The sequence below is a fragment of the Xiphophorus couchianus genome, chromosome 15 (genome assembly GCF_001444195.1).
Source record: "Xiphophorus couchianus chromosome 15, X_couchianus-1.0, whole genome shotgun sequence".
NCBI lineage: Eukaryota > Metazoa > Chordata > Actinopteri > Cyprinodontiformes > Poeciliidae > Xiphophorus > Xiphophorus couchianus.
The window spans coordinates 6,035,285-6,055,191 of record NC_040242.1 but is presented as its reverse complement, the minus strand read 5'-3'; the positions used below and the strand labels follow the sequence as shown (position 1 = coordinate 6,055,191).

The window sequence follows — 19,907 nt, the reverse complement described above, 5'->3', positions numbered from 1 at the left end:
GACAATCAATAATCAATAATCAGCAGAAAGAAATCTGATTGGCAGTTTCCCAAAAGTCATGTAGAGGAAATAGCAAAAGATGCTCTGGTTAGATGAGACCAAAATGCAAATTTTGTCTTACTTTTGAATACCAAAAGTATTCAAACATATGTCAAACTCGAGGTTCGCAGGACATCTCTGGCCCGTCTTAGCCTTTTATTTGGCCCTCTAAACATCAGAGAGCCACATAAATAAAGAGCTGTGTGCTTAAATTTCATTTTAGCAATCAAGTCATATCGGTTTTTATTTGTATTGTCAAAGTAAATCAAGGTGAAAATATGTTAATTTCATTTTAAGAAGCACTAATCAAATCCAGATAAAGATAAAATATTTTAGCAGTACATTCTGCCACAACAGACCTTCAGGGAACATTGGTGATCTTGATGTGGTGTAAAATAAGTTAGTTGTGAACCATGCATTTAAATTTTTTATGCTTGAATGCATAAAAAGATGCATTAAAAGGAGGCAATGTTAAGGTGTCAAATTGCATTCCGACTCTTTTGAAGAGTCAGAATGCGTTTCCAAGGAACATGGTGCCAATTTATGGCACAATAGAGCGACTATGTTATCTTTAGCTGTTCGGTTATTTAGGCGTACCAGTAATCATGGAAATGTTGCGATTAAAACTTGTTACAGGTGCCAATTCTTTATGATTGTATTTCTGCTTCCATGTGAAAATGAGAAGCCTTTTACAAACTGAGGATAACGGATTATATTTTTTGGATGATGTTAGTTCCTTCCCTCCCTTTAAGCAGTGGCTGCCGCATGCTGAGAGAAGAAGAAAATGCAGGTGGAGTGATTTTGTTCCTGGCAGTGGGAGCAGTTAAAATCCAATCAGATGAATCAGTGAGAAGAACAGTGGGAGCCCGAGGCCTCCACAGGTCAGATTCAACTTCTCTCTCTCTAGTTACTCACTGCAAGGTGCAATCAGACAAGACCAGAGCAGGAGACAGAAAAGACAGGCCCATCCCACTCTCACTGAATGTGAGCTGCTCCCTGCATGAGGAGCACAAATAACAGCACACCAAGCTGATAGAGCATCTATTTATTTCAGAAACTTTAATACTGTGATCACTGCAAATGTCTTGGTCATACTTCTTTTTTTTTCTTATCTTACAAAGACAATGAATCTGGGATGTAAACAGTATTGTTAAATCTTGTAAAACTTCTGGTCCTCTCTTCATGCTGTGTGCTTTATTTTCTGAGTTTGTTCCTGGAAGAGGAGCGAACGCAGCGCGTCACGACACAGCAGCGCAGCCTGCGGATCTTCCCTTTCCTGCTGCAGTCGCCGACCTCGCAAGCTGTGCGTGACGAGCATCCCGACGTAACGTGCAACATCCCGTCTGTTCTTTCCTTTCCCCACCTGGTCAGTGGCGCATTAAAGAAAAGTAGGGCTCCTGTTTTATGAGGGGGAATAAAATTAAGCATCCCCCTTTGTTGAACGGCAGCCGCATGAAAACATCTGGACAAAAAAAACTGCATTTTAATGTAAATTAACCCTTATTATATCCAAAACGCGTGAACACTGAAAGGATCTCCAAAACAAAATGAACCTAATAAACATCTTTACATTCACATTTCAAATATCCGTCCTGTTGAGCGAAACAAAACAGAGAATTTATGAGTAAACTGTAACTTAATACAACATTTACAGAATAAAAAAAGAAACTTTACTAGTTTACAGAAAGAGTTTTTGTATAAGATACACTTTGCACGATATATTTTGTCATTCTTCATTGCAGAAAGAACAACCACAGTTCTTCCCATGTACAGAATCTTAATTAGTTACTTAACATTTGTTTGAATTCAACAGAAAACAAGTCTTAGTGGATCAACAACATCTTCTGGGCTGATTTCTACAGATGCTTGTAAAACTATTAAAATCAGATGAAACTGTAACAATCTACTGGTGTAACTGTTACAGACGAACTAGAGATTCTTAAAACAGAACCGAGCTTCTCTCTGCAAAACAACAGAGCCGAACGAATATTTCGCCTATAATAATAAAACATTAAGCTCGTTTCACTCTACATTCATGTTTCTGGAAATTTGTGGCGAACACAGCAGGGTGTTCAACTCAACAATTATAAATCTGAATGCACTCAGCATTTATAAGAACGGGGGATGATAACTAACTATTTGAGAGAGTAAAGCGTTTCCAGAACACACCTGCATGGAAAAAAACAGCAGCTCTTAAAAGTAAACACACCTGTTAAAATATTGGCTTCTTGTGATGCATTTCAAAACTCCTTAAGAGGAAGAAGTTTTTTTTTTGTTTTTTTTAAACTGCTAATACCTTGTTGCTTAAGTGTGCAAACAATTTGACTAATAATTTGTTGAACTTTATTTTATTTAGTTTCAGCATTCAGTCTTCTTGAGGTCACCCCTGCCATCAATCAGAGACTCAGAGATTACGTATGAATAACATTTCTGTTCTCAAATAGTTTCTTGAAAGTATTTCAAGAAACTATTTTCTTGAAATACAAGAATTGGTTTAACACGATGGAGTCAAAAGTGGCGAAATTTACCCACTGGCAGGACACAAGATTTAAATAAAAAATGCAAAGGTTGGTCAGTTTTTTTCCCTTATTACAGTTTTACAATAAACTACATTTTTATAAAACTTGTATGTCATTGGAAGCCCTTTCTGATCTAAATCAGCAAATAGGGCTTCTATCCATTGCCTTGGATGATCAATTGTTTTCTATTTTGTTGGGCAAATTCCTTACCATTTTTGACTTGCGGTCAGGAGCCATACATACACTTCAAGGGCCACATGTGGCCCACAGACCACACTTTGAACACCCCTAATCTAATGAATTTTAGTGTACAAAGTTATCAGTCAGGAGATTAAAAAGACAAGATGCTGGTCATGTTCTCCATGTGACAAGATCTCCTGTTTTCCTTATACGTCTAAACTAAAAAGCAGGATTACAAGATATAAACAACTTTTTTTTTTTTAAAGTTCAACAATAGCAACAATCCCTTAAAACCTCGTGGGAGGATCTGTCTTAGTCTGATAAAAACCAACTGGAACTTCTGAGCCACAAAACAACAGTGAGACACATTGGTGGGGTTACTTTTCTTCAGATGGTGAAAAAAGATTAAGTCATAAAAAGTTGAATTTCTCAGTTTTGACCCCCAAAAAAGAAAGAGTCACAGCATCACATAAGTCCCAGAATGTGAACAGGAGATTTTGTCACTCTTTGATAGATGGAGAACCTTTGTAATGATGATCCTGCTAAAAAGACAGAATGCTGAAATTCAGTTTCAACAATTTATTAGTATATGGGAATTCTCACTAATGCAACCATGGCATGGCAGCCATCCTAATTATTTGGTTTTTTAGTTGAAATACATGGAAAGGATAATTTTGGAAATGATCTCCGTCTCACAAAAATCATCCATTTTATCAGGGGGGGGTGGAATTTTGAGTTCTCTCTTTATTAACTGGCTTTGTGGCTTCTAAACTTTGCTTTTCAAGCTCCTTTAGCTCAGATTTTCCCACAAATAAAAGGCACACATATCCAAACACTCTTGTGTGAAGATTCTCCGTCTCACGTTACTGACCCGTCTGATTGGTTTCAGTCACCAGACACATTTAACGCCTCACAACAGCAAACTACAAAAAATGTGAAGGTGGTTTAAAACAAAACGAAAAGTGTGTTACTGTATCCAGATGAAGAACAAGAGGCTTTCCCTTCTTTATCTGCTCCCCGGTGCTGTTTCAAAGGCACATCCCTGCTCTGCCTGGCAGTAAATGACCACAAAGTAGCGAGTGTGTGTTGTAGGCACGGCTGGGTAAGACTTATGGACATTCTCACAATGGCAACACATTTCAAATCCTTAAATGTTATATACTTCTTCAACATGTGCAAATTTACTTCCCGACAATATTTTGTCCCCTTAAACCTGAGGAAAACTGTAGATATAATGCACAAATAAACCTCCACGCACACAAACATCCACACTAAGTCTGCTCCTTTTTTTGTTTGTTCGTTTTTTTATAAAAATCCACCTCTGATTGTCTCTAAATGCTGGCTGCTTATTCTTCTCGTTCTCATTCCTGTTCTAAGAGTTTTTGTGGCCTTGAATCAAAGAACATTTGGAAAAAAATAAAATAAAATACAAGTGATAAGCAGCACATTTACAAATCATGACATTTTTCACTGGTCACCACTAGAGGGCACTGTAAGCAACACAACAGCAGGCTTGGGCACCACAAAACACAACATAATACAGAATAAAAAGCATATAGTCAGGCTTAAAGTAGAATTAGGAAAGAAAGCCATTTAAATAATATAATTATTGACCATTAGTCTTGAAGAACTAAACACTGATGTCAGTTGTACTGTACGAATAGAACAACTCATTTATGGGAATTATAATACAAGGAAATAAATTAACCTGGGATTAAAAAGACCCCAACCGTTCCAGCTCGTAATTGTCTCTGTTATTTATAATCCGCCGGCTCTCTATTTTCAGGCAGTGGGAGGATGAGTCCTTATTTTCCCGTTTCTCAGAGGAAAATGATGAAGGCTCTTTTTGCAGCTGAGATTTTAATTCTTGCAAATATGCCCTTTTCCATATCAGGTGTTCTGTTTATCCAGCTTCTTTTCAAATAACTCCAGGACCTCTTCCTATTGCTTTTAAGACACGTAGAGCTGAGATGGACCAATTAACACAGGATCAGTCTTGGTCTATGGCACTGCTTACCAATGGCTTTTAATACACTCCTCTTTCAGGTGTGGGTGTATACAAAAAAGATCTGAACGAAGGAGGAGTAAAATGGAAAATAAACATGTCTAAAGCTGGACGTCCAGTGATTTTAGACGCTAAAAATATTTAAAATGTAATCCTTTAATGTGAGATTAAAACCTCTTTCTTCTCTGTTGTGGCTTCGGATCTATAATGTGTGTATTTGTTTGCTGCTGCAGCAGACCTGTTATGTACATACTTGTGTGGCGTTTCAGTGGTTTTCTTTTAAGACGGGGTGTCTGAGGCGTCTTCGATTTGGTGCAAACAGTGTTTTCTTTGTCAGAGCAGCTGAGGAATGTTTTAGAAGAAGAGGGAGTAGGAAAATGAGAAAATTGGTGAGTAAAAAGGCCAAATGTTAGCAGATTCTCCATTTTGGCCACTGGAATAAGTGTGAAAGTCAACATCTTGAGACTGAGGAACAGGAGGAGCAGATCTGTTTGGCCACTGAATGAAAATCGGGGGAGTCAAACAAATAGAAACGAATTCCACAAATTTTATCCTCCTGACTTAAACAGAAAGTCATGATTTAGAGGGGATTACAAACCAACTGACGAGTGTAAAAAGGGTCTAGTAAATCCCACTCTGCCTCTTCACGAACAGTGTGTGTGCAGATGAGCGATGTGTGTGTGTGTGAGGGTTTTTAGATGAGGTCAGTTCATGTCGATAGTGTTGAAGACCCACTCTGTGAACTTCTTGAGCTTGGCAGCTGATGTTTGGGACTCCTCCTGAAGTCTCTGGTTGTCCTCCCAGAGCCTCTTGATCTGAGATTGAAGACGTAACTTCTCCTCCCGCTCCTGCGCAAGAAAAGGTCAGAAAGTAAATCTTAAGCAGTTCTTCAGGGAAGTATGAAATCGAGTTTTCTCACCAACATGTACAGTGCTATTCATGCAGCCCTCCATTTGTCCTTCTACATTTTGTACATGGTTTTCAAAACGTTTCACAAACAAAAAGCTGAAAAGTGTGGTGTACATATGTACTTTGAGTCTTTTGGGGTATATCTGCACCAACTCTGCTCTTCTTAGCCACTCCTCAAGCTCAGTCAATTTTCAAGTCTTGATTTGGATTTAGGTCTGTACTTTGACTGGACCATTCCAACACATGAACAAGACTTTATCTTGTAGTTCTAGGGTTGTAGTCTTCCTCATATATTCATCCTTACAACATGATGCTGCCACTACCATGTTTCCCCGTTGCTCAAACTGCGGGGCACAAACAGCATTTTGTATTTAGTAGCTGCATTTCCAGCTTTAGAAAATAAAGTTGACTTCACCTGTACACTTTAAGACAGAGAAGTTTTTTTGTGTGTGTGTGTGTTTATATAAACATTTCCTGCCTGCAGACAGTGAGTCACAGCTTGACTGAATAGCTTTGTGGGCCGATTTTGTTTAGTTGACATTTCAAAAAGCCTCCACAAGGTACAACAAAAGTAAACTGCATGGCTGAGGTGGACATAAAAACAGAGACACAGTTCAGCCAAACAAAGACTGTGATGCTCGTTCTATTTGCCACTTGTGCAAAAAATTATTTTATTACCCAAGCAGTAATTGTCAGCTAAACAAGTACTTAAAGAAATACGTGCTTCAAAATGTCTGTAATATTTTAGACAAAACATTGACATCTAATTAAAAGATTCAAAAGTCTTATAGCATCTAATCCAGTTTAGATTAGTTCTCCTTCATAACATATGAGACGTACACTTGGACTTATTGTCCTACACTATAAATAGATTCTTTAGAAAAATGTTGTCATTTTATAATCTTTTTATTAGGCGATTTAAAACTTTGTGTGGTATCTAAACCAGAACTAGTTTCACAATCATAAATCTTGATTTAAGCAAATCTAGAGGTAAAAAAAAAGCTGTGAAAAAGTCCCATTTGGATTTTTGTATGTCCTTTATCTGTAGTTTATGATGTGGTAAATCAATAATGAATCACATAATTTCAAAATAAATGCAAAAAAATCTTTTAGTTAACAGAATAAAAAATAAAGCCTGGGAAAACATCGTTTTTATTTTTTATGCTCAATTGTCTATTTTATCCCTTATTTGTGTAGATTTGAAAAATAAATCCAACTTAATTATTTTCTAGATTGCTTAGAAATCCTGTTTACAATATTAAGTCCCTAAAAAGCCAAAAATATAGTTTGATAATCCTGTCAGAAAACTCAACTTATTAGGTATAAACTTAGAAAACTTGTTTGAAATTCAAAGACAAAATTTTCTTCGATATAAAACGTAACAATCAGGGAAATTAGCTCATTAAAACATTTGTCAATACATAATATTTGTTTCTACACAAATAAACTGATAAAATAAAGTTTATTCTGAGGTTTTCTGGCAGACTTTTTCAACACTGGAAGACCGACCTAAATACTAATACTAGCTAATTTAGCTTTATATATGCTAGGTATTTTTATTTTCCTAGAAATGATCCCCTTCCTATTCCAACTAATATAAATTATCACCCAAGAGGTACTTCAAATGGTAGAGTCGATGCAGAATACAGGTAATAGAAGTTTTATCTTACCTTCTTCAGGTCCTCCTGTAGCATCTTCACCATGGCCTCCAGTTTAGTCACCTTTCTCTCCAGCCCTATGTGACCCTCACTGCAGAAATGCAAAACATCCCAGAAAGTAGGTTTGTAAATCAAAAATCTGCTAAACAGGGGAACATTGTCACATTTTGGAGTGGCTGAAAATAAAAACCTTGATGAGGGTCGTGACAGAGGAGCAGGCTGCAGCTCTATGTGTGGCTGCTGAGGACTGGATACTCCACTGGTTCGGTGGTTTGCATCTCCAAACACATAACTTCTCTGGACTGGAAGGCGAGAAGGACAAAGGTTCACGTTATTTTAAATTCTGCATTAACAGAAGTCTGTGTGTTGATTAGCTTTAAGGTGTAGAACAAGTATTTTTTGTTTTACTGTAGTGTGTGTTTCTCTCATTCTCGAAGGTACTGGCCACATCCACCAGGTGAGTCCACTCGAGAGGACTGTCTCTACCTGAAGAGGGGAGGGGCATCAGCTCCTGAGGAAGGGGTCCCCGATGACGCTCCACCAAATCCACCAATGATGTGTCAGACGCCGAAAGATCACCTGTTAATGTGGAAAAGAGCACAACTCTCAAATCATCAAGCACTTCACCTTTTGAATCAAGAGGGGGCAGCATTTCCACATTCATATGTCCCTGGATTTAAGTTGTTCTTTTTCTTTTTAGATGTTAAACAACTCTAATGTCTTATTACTGTTCATTTGGAAAATCTTCAGATTAAGAATATTTACGTAATTAAACATATTCTTCTGTAAGAGGGACAAAAATGTTGTTACAGAAAGAAAAAGAAATAAAGAAACATGTTCTTTTTTTTAAAGAAACTTTAAGCTTTTTAAGCATTTTCAAGGTAAGTTTTCAAACATTTCCAGCACCCCACTTCATAACAACAATACAAATGAATTAAAGAAGACAGTTTCAATTCACTGTTTTATGGTATCATTTATTAGTGTTATTGATACCATTTTATAATTGCAATCGACATCCTACAGCAAGGAGAATGAAAACTAAAATTTAATGTTTTTCACAAAACTGCAGTTTGAATATCAGTTTCAAAAACTTTATACAGAATTCAACTATTTTAAAGGATTTTAAACACCTGTATCCTGTACAAAGTAAATCTTTCTCCTTCTTACCATGAAGTTTAACTCCTAGCTTGTAGGAAGGCCGCCTGAGGGGCACGCCGCGAGTTGTGGGAGAGCGAGGAAGAGTGGAGCAGCTGAAGAGGACGTCAGTGGCGAGCGCCGGCTCAGTGACCGAGTCGCTCAGCGAGGGGAGCCGCTGACCACGATAGATGCTCTCATCTGACAGGGTGCGGTGCAGCGAGCGGCGACGGCTGAGCGGCTGGCTTGGAGGCGACTTCTGGCCATGCTGAGTCAGATCGAAGGATGAGAGTGGGGATGAGATCATTTAAATCTTACTTTTGTTCCCTATTCGTTTCTGTACAGTTACCTTTTCCTTGTGTTTTCTTGGTGGTGGTGGAGTGTCATGAGCAGGGTGTCTCTTAATATCTTCCTCCACAGTAGATTTAGCATGAGTCTGGGGGGAGTGCATGTCTCTAAGTGATGGTCTCGCTGCCGGGGTGGGGGCCACATCTCCACTTTCACCTGGAGATTTCCTGAAAGCATAAAGTAAATAAGAGAAATAGAAAAACATGACATTCGTGTAACAAATTAAAGTTTCTGTTGTATAATCCTCAGCCACAAGGAGGCAATAAAGCAACAGATATGTCATTACTGAATGAATTCTGATGAGACTTGCATGTAATGAGGATAAAAATGCTGTCAAAACGTAAAAAAGAATAATAAAGAGGTACAGGAGAAACTCCAACTAAATACGAAATACATAAAAAGACAAATATATGGTAATATTTAAATTTTTAAGAGAACCCTGCTCAAGTTTCGTCAAACTTTACTCTCGGGAAACACTGTTAAAGATTTGCTGTAATGTTTGTTCATTCTCCACTCTCTTACTTCCGTGTGTCTCCAAAGTCCACAGAGTTGATGGTGGAGCCAGGCTTCCTCCAGCCAATCAGATACTTGGACTGGGCTCCCTGACGGGGGTAGAAGGTCTTTGGCCCGGGAGAGACTGAAGACTGAGACGAAGGGGAGGTGGCTGAAGACGATGACTCCTCCCTGGGTGAGCTGTGGCCAGAGTGCCTGAGGAGAAATCAAAGAAATGAGTTACCAATGATGCATAACGATTTTTATCTTACAATTATCTCAGTAAGGAGAGAACAAGGAGTAAATGTTTTGCTCAAAACAAAATCAAATATTATTAGTAAATAATATTCATTAGTAGCAAGACATCTACAGCAACAGCCTCAATAGAGTATAAATGTGTCCCACACGTAAAAAAAAGTATTAATGAAAGATTATTTTAAACTAAGGGTGGGAGCGATATGGGCTTAAATTTTTATCCCGATATTTTGTGAAGCTGTTGTAAAAGTGACGATACAAAGTATTACTTTTTTAAGTAACTGTATGGCTATGACTGCATGGTACACAATCATAACCCCACAAACACAAATACAGGTCTTGAAAAGCATACTTCTTTTGGACATCAGTCGCATAAAAAAAAAAAAAGCGTGATTTGTATGACTAAACTGCACACAGTAACTGCATTAAATCATATTTTCAAATGTTTTGATATTCATTTAATACCTTTATTGGACAAACAGTGGAGAAAAACAGAAAAATATGAAATATGGATAATACACATAGTTTTAGGTTTTTTTAAGCATCATAATTTATCCAATAGATGATTGGATATTTTATCATTTATCGTTTCTAAATAATAAATGATATGATAAATGCTCACCCCTATATTAAACCCAGTATCCCTATTCCTATAAATATGTGCCACTTTGTGCTGATTTATCACATGTAACCTCTATAACAAGCACAAGTAAATGTGAAGAGGCACATGATGTACTTATTGCTTAAACATATTAGCAGCAGCCAAATTTATCTTTGCTACCTCCCTCTCTTACCCTCCACAACTCTGATGGTAAATAACTATAGTGTAACTCTGTCTGGACGATGAAATGAACTTGCTCCAACAGGAAGAGCCGGACACAGGAGCTCGCCTCAGCTTGAGACACGAGCTCAGCTTTGAAAAGTAGGACATGTGTTCCACATTTCCTGAGGCCTAATGTGGAAAGATAAGAGGGAATTAAAATTACTCTTTATGCTTGGTTTCCAGCAAAAGTCTTGCTGAGAAGGAGGCTGTCTGCTATGTGATCTTTTGGGGTAAAGAAATTTTGGCACAAGTAATGAGAACAGGAATCACGCTGCAGTGGTGAGGCACGTGCTGAGGTTACAAGATATAAAATAAAAGAGTCAAATTCAAAAATCAAAGCTGAGCTTAGGTAAAGAGGTGAAAATTTTATGTGTGTTTTATAAAAGCTAAATATATATGTTGTTTTTTTATAACTGTATGTCTAAAGTGGCATCTTAAAGTTATTACACAAATTGTTTGCTTTGGCTGCTTGTAAGCAGATAGGAGCCGACTGAGTCCATAAATATTAGAAGTATTAAAAAGCAGTGAAAACAGAAAAACAGCAGCTACAAAATAGGCCAAGTGAGTTTATGACTTTAAAAAAACACACAGTTTGTGTTTTGCCATCTGCTTTAGATTGTTACCTCGGCCTCTGGCTGGATCATGTGTCTACCAGTTTAACCATGTGTCTACCAGTTTGCACACGTTTTAATTCAGGTCCAAAACGTGTGCAAGAATTAATATTCAGAGTACAAAAAAGTCGGGCTGTATTTCAGAAATGGTTCAACAAAACAGTGAATTTCTTTTCTCTCCAACGTTTTTTTGTTGGTCTAAAATTTATAACCAAGTCCCAAGTCACAGGATTTATTTTCCTACTGCTTCAGTTATCCTATTCTCTTGTTTTGATTCTTTATAAAGTGGAAAAAAGTCAGCTCAGAACTGCATGAATGGAGATCTCAGGAATGGGGGTCGTCTGCCAAACACAGACAGATTGAGCGAGTTGTGATGACATAAGCCGAGGTTCAGACCAGTTTCATCTGTGTAGGGGAAGGAGGATCAAGATGGATTTCCATGTTGTGTCAAAAACCGAAAGACATGATATGGGAAAAAATTGATTAATATGACATGATGGCGGAAGTTTTAACAATGTAGTTACATCACAAACATACAGTGCTTTATAAAAGCATTGACAGACATTTTTCTAATTTTGTCATCTTATGAGTCATAAATCACTTCATTGTTTTTCAATGTGATTTTATGTGACTGATGCAGAGTATCACATAATTATGAACCATAAGAAAAAGAATACTCAATTTTAACAAATATTTATTTATTCTCGCCGTCTCCTACAGTTTCCTTATACACTGCAGTTTGAATATCAACACTTCTTTTCAAGTTACTAAATCAGAGCCTCCCAAACTTTTTCATGTCATATCCCCCTATAGCATTAGCTTCTGGGCTACAAAATGTCAAGAAAAATAATCTATTTGAATGTTTTGATCACATTTATTCACTATTCAATAATTATTACATTTGTTTGGCATAAATGCTGCATTTTGCCTTCTGATGATCAGCAAAGCAGCCTGATAAATTTGACTTAATACATTATTTTAACATATATCTTATAATAATGATTGAGACCAGATCACCTTTTATAATTATTAAAAGTATTCGGGGTTTTTTCACTTTTCTCCTCATCTTTCCTTCAGCTTCTTATTCTTTAGTGCATTTACTCCAAATGCACTAAATGACTAAAGCTTCACCAAACAAAATAGGCTTAAAATAAAGTTAAATCTGAAAAGTAGTTTAATTCTCTTTTCAGATTCAAATCTATTCCATTTCAATTTTTTTGTTTCAAAATTTTTCTTTGTCCCAATGTAAATTTTTTATTTAAGTATCAACATTTCTGATTTCAGATTCAGTGTTTTTTTGTTCCAGTTTCAATTTCTTACTTTCAGTTTCAAAACCTTATGGCCATAATTTAGCTCCATACATGTACATCTTGCAATATGCTCAAGGTAAATTTTGGTGAGCCAGACCTTTGACAAATATATTAGAAAACCACACAGACTGATGTAGGGCGTCTTTTTTCTTTCGAAGACTGTCTGACTTTTTGAATTAAAATCAGTTCAATAATATTCTGACAGACATGAATCTCTACATCTTGCCCAACTGACCTTGAATGTGATCCACCATCACCCAGGCTGAAAGTGCTGCTGTCTCTAACCAAGAGATGAGTTGGTGGGCTTCGACCCACGGACTCATGGCTCCTTTCTGACGGAAGCCCCGGAGACTCGGCAGCAGCAGGCGACCTTTCCAGCATCCTACGTCCTCCCTCGGTCGGACTGTGCCACGGAGATGAAGAGCGCTCCCTGCTCTCTCTGCTCCCACTGGGGGCCAGCAAAGAGGTGGTGCTGCCATGGTGGGAGTGGGAATGATGCGAGGCTCCGTAAGAGCCGGTGTCGATGCCGCTGTCAGCCGAGGCTCCCTGGAGGTAGCCTCCTCCACCCAGGCCATTGGGTTCAGGCTCGCCCTGGTCGCCACTGGAGCCGCCGCCGGTCCCCAAGTCGTACCATTTGTCGCTATCGCTGTGGCCCCCACTGGAGGCGGTGCTGGACAGAGTGTTACTGCTGGAGTGGCCAGAGTACGGGCCATCTGACTGCTAGGGCAAAAACACCCAATAAAAACAGTTAAGTTGCCATTAATAGAGAAAACATGAGGTGTTATATAAGTGAGTGACCCATTGTGACAAGATGTTATACAAGCACTAATTTAATTAACTAAAAGTTTGACATTTTAAGGAACAAACTGTACTGTCAGGAGACTTTGAGGAATGCTTCACATCCTGACCTGGCTGCCCTTCTTTGGGGAGAGGTGGATGACTTGTTCCTGCCTCTGGATGCGAGGCGCTCCAGAGTAGCCCTGGCCAGACTTGGAAGCTGGAGCCTCTGCAACAACATCAAACCAAACCAGAGTTGGTGACAAACACGCAGACAGACCCTGCAGCACTGAAAAGCTGCTGATAATTCAACAGATCATTATGCGACAAAACCACCAGGAAGCACCCAGCACTCTTATTTTCATTTCGCCTTTTCATCGTCTGTTAACAAAATCCCAGATTGGTTGTCATCAAAAACAACGCACATCAAACAAAAATGCATCCCCCCAGCTGCTGGCTTTGCTTGCTCTGGGCAAGATGTGCTGCATGAAAGAGTCCCGAAGTAAACCTCGACATAAATGGGACTATTGTGTAATTGTCTATCTGTTACGCAATAAGATACACAGAGCAGGGAGTTAATGAGCACAGCAGCATGAGACACAGGGAGAGCTAGGGGTGGAAGCATAACATCTGTTGGGATGAATCTAAAAACGTAGTTTCCATCTCATTTAGAATATTTATTACTTTGTACGGTTGCACTGCATCCCACGGGCTCTCTGCACTAATTAGAGCTGGGTGTAAGCCGGATTGTTAGAGTTCCTGTGGATTTATATCTAGTATATTGTAAATTTGACTGGTTTAAACTTGCTTTAGATAAGCCAAACTAATCACTTTAGTATTTAAAACTTTCCAATAAATAAAAATGCTCTACTTGATGAATCATCTAAACAAGATAAGAAGTATGTTTACAGTGTCCCTTGAACCATTTCACATTTCTTTATACTACAACCTTAAACCTCCAGGTATGTGATAAACACAAAGTAGCACAGAATCGTTAACTGGAAGAAAATCTGAAAACCTCAACATGCATTTAAATTTAATTATTATAAAATTTGACCCTGAAACCCGCCAACGCATGATGGGGTGGATGTATTTCCAACGGTGCTGCCATACTTCCTCATTTCACCTGCTAATCTTTTTTTAGGGATGTTGTTTGTGTTTGTATAAATAAGCCGAGCTCTGAAATTTTTGGCATATGTAGGAGAGAGATTTGAATTATGCTAAGGCAATATAATTTACATTCTTAATTGTCATTTCAGACATTGCTAAAGCAAAGCATAATACGACAAATATTTTTGTTATATTGCCCAGCCCAACAGGTAGAAACATACCCCAAAAGACCAAATGGTGGCTTTACAAGGCGTTCTCTCATGTACACCACACTTTTCAGATTTTTAGCTAACTTGAAAACCATTATCCTTTTCCTTCCCCTTTACAATTATGCATTAATTTACGTTGATCTATCATTAAAATCACACAAAAATTCACTGAAATGTATGGTTGTAGCACGACAAAATGTTGAAATGAACGAAGTGCACTTTTTGTGACTTCTGATATTTCTGGACAGAGCCTGGCCACATCATTCTTGCTGAAAGCTAGAGGGTCAGGAGTTAAAAATGGGAGGAAAAGGAAAAGACAGAACTCTAAACCACACCACAACAGAGACGGCTTTTTGAAGGCTGGAATCTTGGCTGACTTAAGCTCAGCTGCCCCAGTACGGATCGTTCCTCCCTAACCAATCATGACATAAATGCCATAAACAACCACAAAATGACAGACTGAGGCCTTCAACTGTGATTGTGGTGGTCAGCAACAGGTTGAGGACATGGCTGAAACTATATTGGTCAAAAATCAAAAGCAACATTCTGCTTGGAATCAGAAGAGAAAGGCAGACTTTGGGGAATGCATAAACACAGCTAGAATATAAAGAGAAAGCTTTTAAAAAGTGGATGGGAGAATTCTTGCAACAGAGAATTAAAGGACGAATGAGAGGAAAACGAGAAGCAACGGAAAATGAGAGACAGACAGGAAGCAGGAAGGGAAGGGAAGGCACACAATGATGGTGTGTTGACAAGAAAGACAGACGCGTCTTCCGCTTCTCCTTTAATAAGCCTCAGAATAGAAAGGATGAAAGATGAAAATCCATTCACTCTTACAATTGAACAACAAAAAGAAAATCTCATTTTTTCTGGCTGATTTTATTATACATCCACCTTTTTTTGTTTGCAGAGACATTAAGACGTCTGTAAAGGCTTTATAATTCACAACTTGCAGGGGAATGGGAGGAGGAATGAGAAGGGCGATGGGAGGGTTAAGAAAGGCTGCTGTCAGAGTTACAGCTTATGTAATCACTATTCACATACTCCTCACGGTACCTACCAGTTCAAAGGGTTTTAAAGCACAGATAAATATGGAGGATTTCTTTCGTGTGCCGTCTCCTCCTCCACTGCATACATCAACTGCACCCACTCTTTGTATGTTTAAAATTACCATTTGCATACATTTGCATTCGGACGTACATAACAGCAAACAGAACCAGAGGGGAACTCTGCACATTTGAGCTAGTTTTCAATAACATGAATTATTGAATATGGGGTTTCTGCAGGTTTCACCAACACAAAGTTAAGACTTTTTAAAACCATTTTAAAGACCATTAGCAAACAGACTTGTACAAAAGCAAAATGCATATTTTAAATAATAGTGGTTTTGGTCTTTTTAAGCACAGAATGAATGCAGCATTGTACAGGTTGGCAACGTAAGACATGTCATCCAGCCAACAGGCGATAAAATACTATGCCCTATCTAACAAGCTAGCTAAAATAAATTAGCATCTAGTTAGCAGTAGCTGCAATCACCTTCTGTCACAGAACGCAATTATGTTTATGGGTGATTCAAACATTTGCCTGGCAGAAAAGTTCCACAAGATACACCACAAAATTTAAGACCTGCAATTGACGTATTTAAGGCCAAATTGCATTTTTTTAAACACACTTAAGACATTTTAAGGCTTTAATTTTAGATTCATGAATTTAAGTCTTTCTAAGGATACATGGACACCCTGGAATACTTCACCTGTTGACCCTCGTTCACCTCCGCCTTCCTCCATTCTCGACCAGTTGGTGGTGGATTTCCCGCTCGATCCGCCCTCTCCAGCTGCCTCTCGTCTCTCTGAAGACATAGGTGAATGTCGGCTGCTCGCAAACCTGCCAAAACAGAAAGTCACAAAAAATCTGAGCCAATACTTTTTAAACTTGTTACAAGTGATTAAAGATGCAGAGCAAGAAAAGACAGGAAGACGTAATGAAAACTTGCTTCAGGGCTTTAGTGGGTGGAAGTAAAGTGAGAGCACCTTACTTTGAAATATTACAACTGTCTTACAAATATACTGTATTTTCAATGTAATCTACTTCTGTGGGCTGAAATGTCAAAGTCTATATATTGGATGTCCTCTAAATATGAAAAGTGATGATTGCACCATCGCTTTTATGTCACTGAAATAAACATAGGATGAATAATCAGGACAAAGTGAGTGCCTCAGGGCGAGTTATAGGTTTACAGGATACAAATGTTGAGTTTGGGTATCACACATTCGACAAACAATTCCTGTGTCGTTCTTACTGCTCAGGCATGGACTTCTGCCTCCAGTGCGCAGAGCTTCCAGAGGCCTCACTGGAACAAGACAGGTTGCTGGGAGAGCTGCGGTTGTGAGGCGAACGACCCAACGCCAGCGAGGAGGCCAGGCTGTAGCTCTCACTGCCAGGAGACATCCTGCAACACAAACAAGTATAGAGATACACTTTGGAAATGTATTCACTGGAAAGTGAGAAACTACAACAGTGAATGGAAAAACTAAAAAACATGCCAGAGTAAATACAGTAAATGCTACCTCCAGTCGTCGACTAATTTAGCAATTAATTAATCATTAACTGGAATATACAAATGCTAAAAAGGTCATTTGCTGAAATAAGAACACACTCATATCAGTAGCTAAGCCAAAACTGTACAAAAATATATACAGTTTCAAGTTTTAAAAATGTTTTCCTATAATTCTGTTCTACCCAGGACTCCCCTGGTGGCAGCTTTAGCTTCACCTGGTTGTAATTCAATAAAAATAAATACATAAATAAAAAAATAAAGTCTCCTATTAAGCACATTTTTTTCTCCAGTCATTAATCGGTCAATGGGAAGAAAAAAAAAGTCAATCAGAAAGGATGTGTTTGTTACAAATGATCAAGCATTCACTAAAGGAAGAACACTTATTTAAAAAGAAATTATTTGTTCATTTGCATCTTTTACTGTATCAAATATTCCATACTTTCCAGAAAAAAAAAACATTTCAAACCCTCTTTCACTATTTATGTATTTCTATCAATACATATTTAAACAGCTATGACCTCTTGGAGTCCAGAGGTCGTCCGTCACTGCTAACGCTGCGTGGAATGGCGGCGCCTCTCTCCAGCCTCTCAGCAGACAGGGTCTTCCCCACCGAGCTGCCCAGGCTGATGGCTCGGTTGGGGGTGTGGGGCTGCGGTGAAGCGGTCAGGGACTGCTGAGGGCTGCTGGACGTCCTCTGCCACTTGTTGTTATTGCTGCGGAATGGGAACTTGTACTCAAAGGAGCCGCTGTCTGTGCTGCTGCCTTTGTATTCAGACACCGGGACTCGGTAGAGCTCGGAGCAGCCCCTGCAAAGACAGGAACAATCGGGTTGAGTTAAAACATTCCTCGTCATTCACGTGGCTTTGGGATTTGGGAATATTGAATGACACAAATAAAGGTCACATTTGTTCTACTGCCTCAAAGCCTCCGCTTTTACAATTTGCACATTAAAATGATTCGAGTCCCAATGCGCTCATGAGCTGCATCTGTAAAAGTAGATTGATTTTATTAGCCTGTAAAAAGTTCAGACATTAAGTTAAACCATGTGGAAGCAATTCTGAAGCTAATTTAAATTAGGCTTGAAAAGCATTTGTTTTTGTCCAGTCAGATTTAAATTATTCCGCCTGTAAGGAACACCTTCTACTCTAAAGCTTAACACATTGATGCCAAATACTAAACATACAGCCTCAAAACCACTATTCACAGAATATCTGGTGTCAAAGTGAGTTTGTTTACATATATTCACGTCCACTTACCTGCGTGGAGTGGCGTCATCATGTGGTGGGATGATGACAACACGCACTGTCACTGAATTTCTGAGGAGGTCAATCATCTGCTCATGGGTCAGAGTCGCAACAGCGACTTTGCAGATTTCGACCAATCGGCTGCCCTGACGGAGTCCCGCCTGCCAAGCATATCCGTACGGCTCCACCTGTGAACAACAAAGTCTCATTGAAGCTTCGACATATTTCTAGGGTTTGGTTACTCTAACTTTAGAGTCTCTAATCAAGAAAATCACATTAACAGATACAATTTAAATATTGTGATTGTTTTTTTTTTTTGTCTTTTTAAACTGGAGAACATTTAAAAAACATTTTTAAAAAGCCTAAATCATTGTATTTGTAAAAATCCAGGGATTATCCAACTGTCCGAGTATTAATCACTGTTTACAATAAAACAGAGACTATTGACTATTGCAGTCTCATATCCAGCCAGCCAAATTATAAGTAAGTTGCATCAAAAACAGAGTTAAATATGCACTGATGAAATGTAGTTTAAATTTAGTGCATTTTTTTACTGCATATGGTTACGATAGATATTTTTAGCCAATGTCAAATATTCAACAGGGTATCTTTAATAACCCGGTTCCAACTTACACTTTCCATAGGAAAAGCAGGTAATAGGTTTCTGTGTCAAACTGCTTCTTATGGCACTAAACACTTTGATTTGCTGTCTCATATAGGTAGTAATATGAAAAAAAGTTACTTAAACTTAAGTAAAACACCTAAATCATGACCAAATGTGCAAAATAAAACATTTATGTTGTTATGAAACAATACCTCTGCCACAATGCCTTCGTAGTTGACGTGGAAGCCAAGCTGCCCCAGACCGTTTCGCCGAAGAGTCATCTCGGATGTCTCACAGCCCTTAGTTAGAAACTGGACAGATTGAGGGCAGAGAGAGAATTAGAAACATCAAGTGATCACAGGTCGAGATGTCCTTTTCCAAGTTGAAATAATATCCGTTTAGGAAAGCTGGAAGGACTGCCTCTGTTTGTAACTGTGAGTTTATTTCTGTGTCTTTGAAAACATGGTTCTACTGAAGCTGAAAGATTTTAGGGGATACAGGTGAGGCCCAAGAGAGTTTAGGGCACAAAGTATGCAGCTACATCACACAGACTGGTTTCTGAATTGATGTGCACTCAACAAATGACACCCAAGACGGAAAGTTCTTTCTTTTGGTGAAATCCGAGTCTGCGTGGAGACAAAGACGAGTTACAAGAAAGAAACTCCTTTGAACTTTTGTTTTATCATGTGACTCCTATTGTTCAGGCAAGGATAGAAGAGGGCTGAGAAGAAACTGTGCTTCATCTGAAGGGCTGAAAATGGGAACACTTGGAAAAGAAAAACTCCACAGTGAGAGTCCACAGTGGAGTTAGCTCCACTGTGAGCTAACTCATCTGGATCTGTGAAAGCAAGTGTAATTTACAAATAACTTCTTTTTATGGTTACTCACTACATATATCCTATTTCTTTTCTCATAATGATGCATCTTTGGGCTTAAAGGCACCTGTGCATCTTTCTGTCTCACCAAAGAAGTCAAGCTTCACTGAAAAGTGTCTTATATAAAAAGTTACTGCAGTCGAACATTTCTGTGTTAATAGGGGCAATGAAGAGTATTAGAAAAAAGTGAAAAATATGAAAAGCATAAGGTAGAAACAAATAGTAGAAAAATAATTAAAGTTTGATCA

General features: G+C 38.5%; 1 protein-coding gene across 6 annotated transcripts in view; it reads right to left on the bottom strand.

Moving 5' to 3' along the window:
- sipa1l1 (signal-induced proliferation-associated 1 like 1) overlaps positions 1-19,907 on the bottom strand; it is an 80,253-nt gene that overhangs the window by 3,431 nt on the left and 56,915 nt on the right. For 3 of the 6 annotated variants that reach the window (XM_028039917.1, XM_028039918.1, XM_028039919.1), the window contains 14 exons: positions 18,997-19,095; positions 18,193-18,368; positions 17,455-17,742; positions 16,679-16,828; positions 16,133-16,263; positions 13,192-13,289; positions 12,519-13,003; positions 9,315-9,500; positions 8,794-8,959; positions 8,478-8,712; positions 7,719-7,889; positions 7,501-7,612; positions 7,323-7,401; positions 1,070-5,591 (listed from right to left, as the gene is read on the bottom strand). In XM_028039917.1, coding sequence (XP_027895718.1) covers positions 5,448-5,591; positions 7,323-7,401; positions 7,501-7,612; positions 7,719-7,889; positions 8,478-8,712; positions 8,794-8,959; positions 9,315-9,500; positions 12,519-13,003; positions 13,192-13,289; positions 16,133-16,263; positions 16,679-16,828; positions 17,455-17,742; positions 18,193-18,368; positions 18,997-19,095 — 2,520 coding nt within the window. In that variant the 3' untranslated portion in view covers positions 1,070-5,447. Of the gene's footprint in view, positions 1-1,069; positions 5,592-7,322; positions 7,402-7,500; positions 7,613-7,718; positions 7,890-8,477; positions 8,713-8,793; positions 8,960-9,314; positions 9,501-12,518; positions 13,004-13,191; positions 13,290-16,132; positions 16,264-16,678; positions 16,829-17,454; positions 17,743-18,192; positions 18,369-18,996; positions 19,096-19,907 lie in introns of those variants that run through there. The other 3 variants (XM_028039921.1, XM_028039922.1, XM_028039920.1) reach the window with 3 other exon arrangements.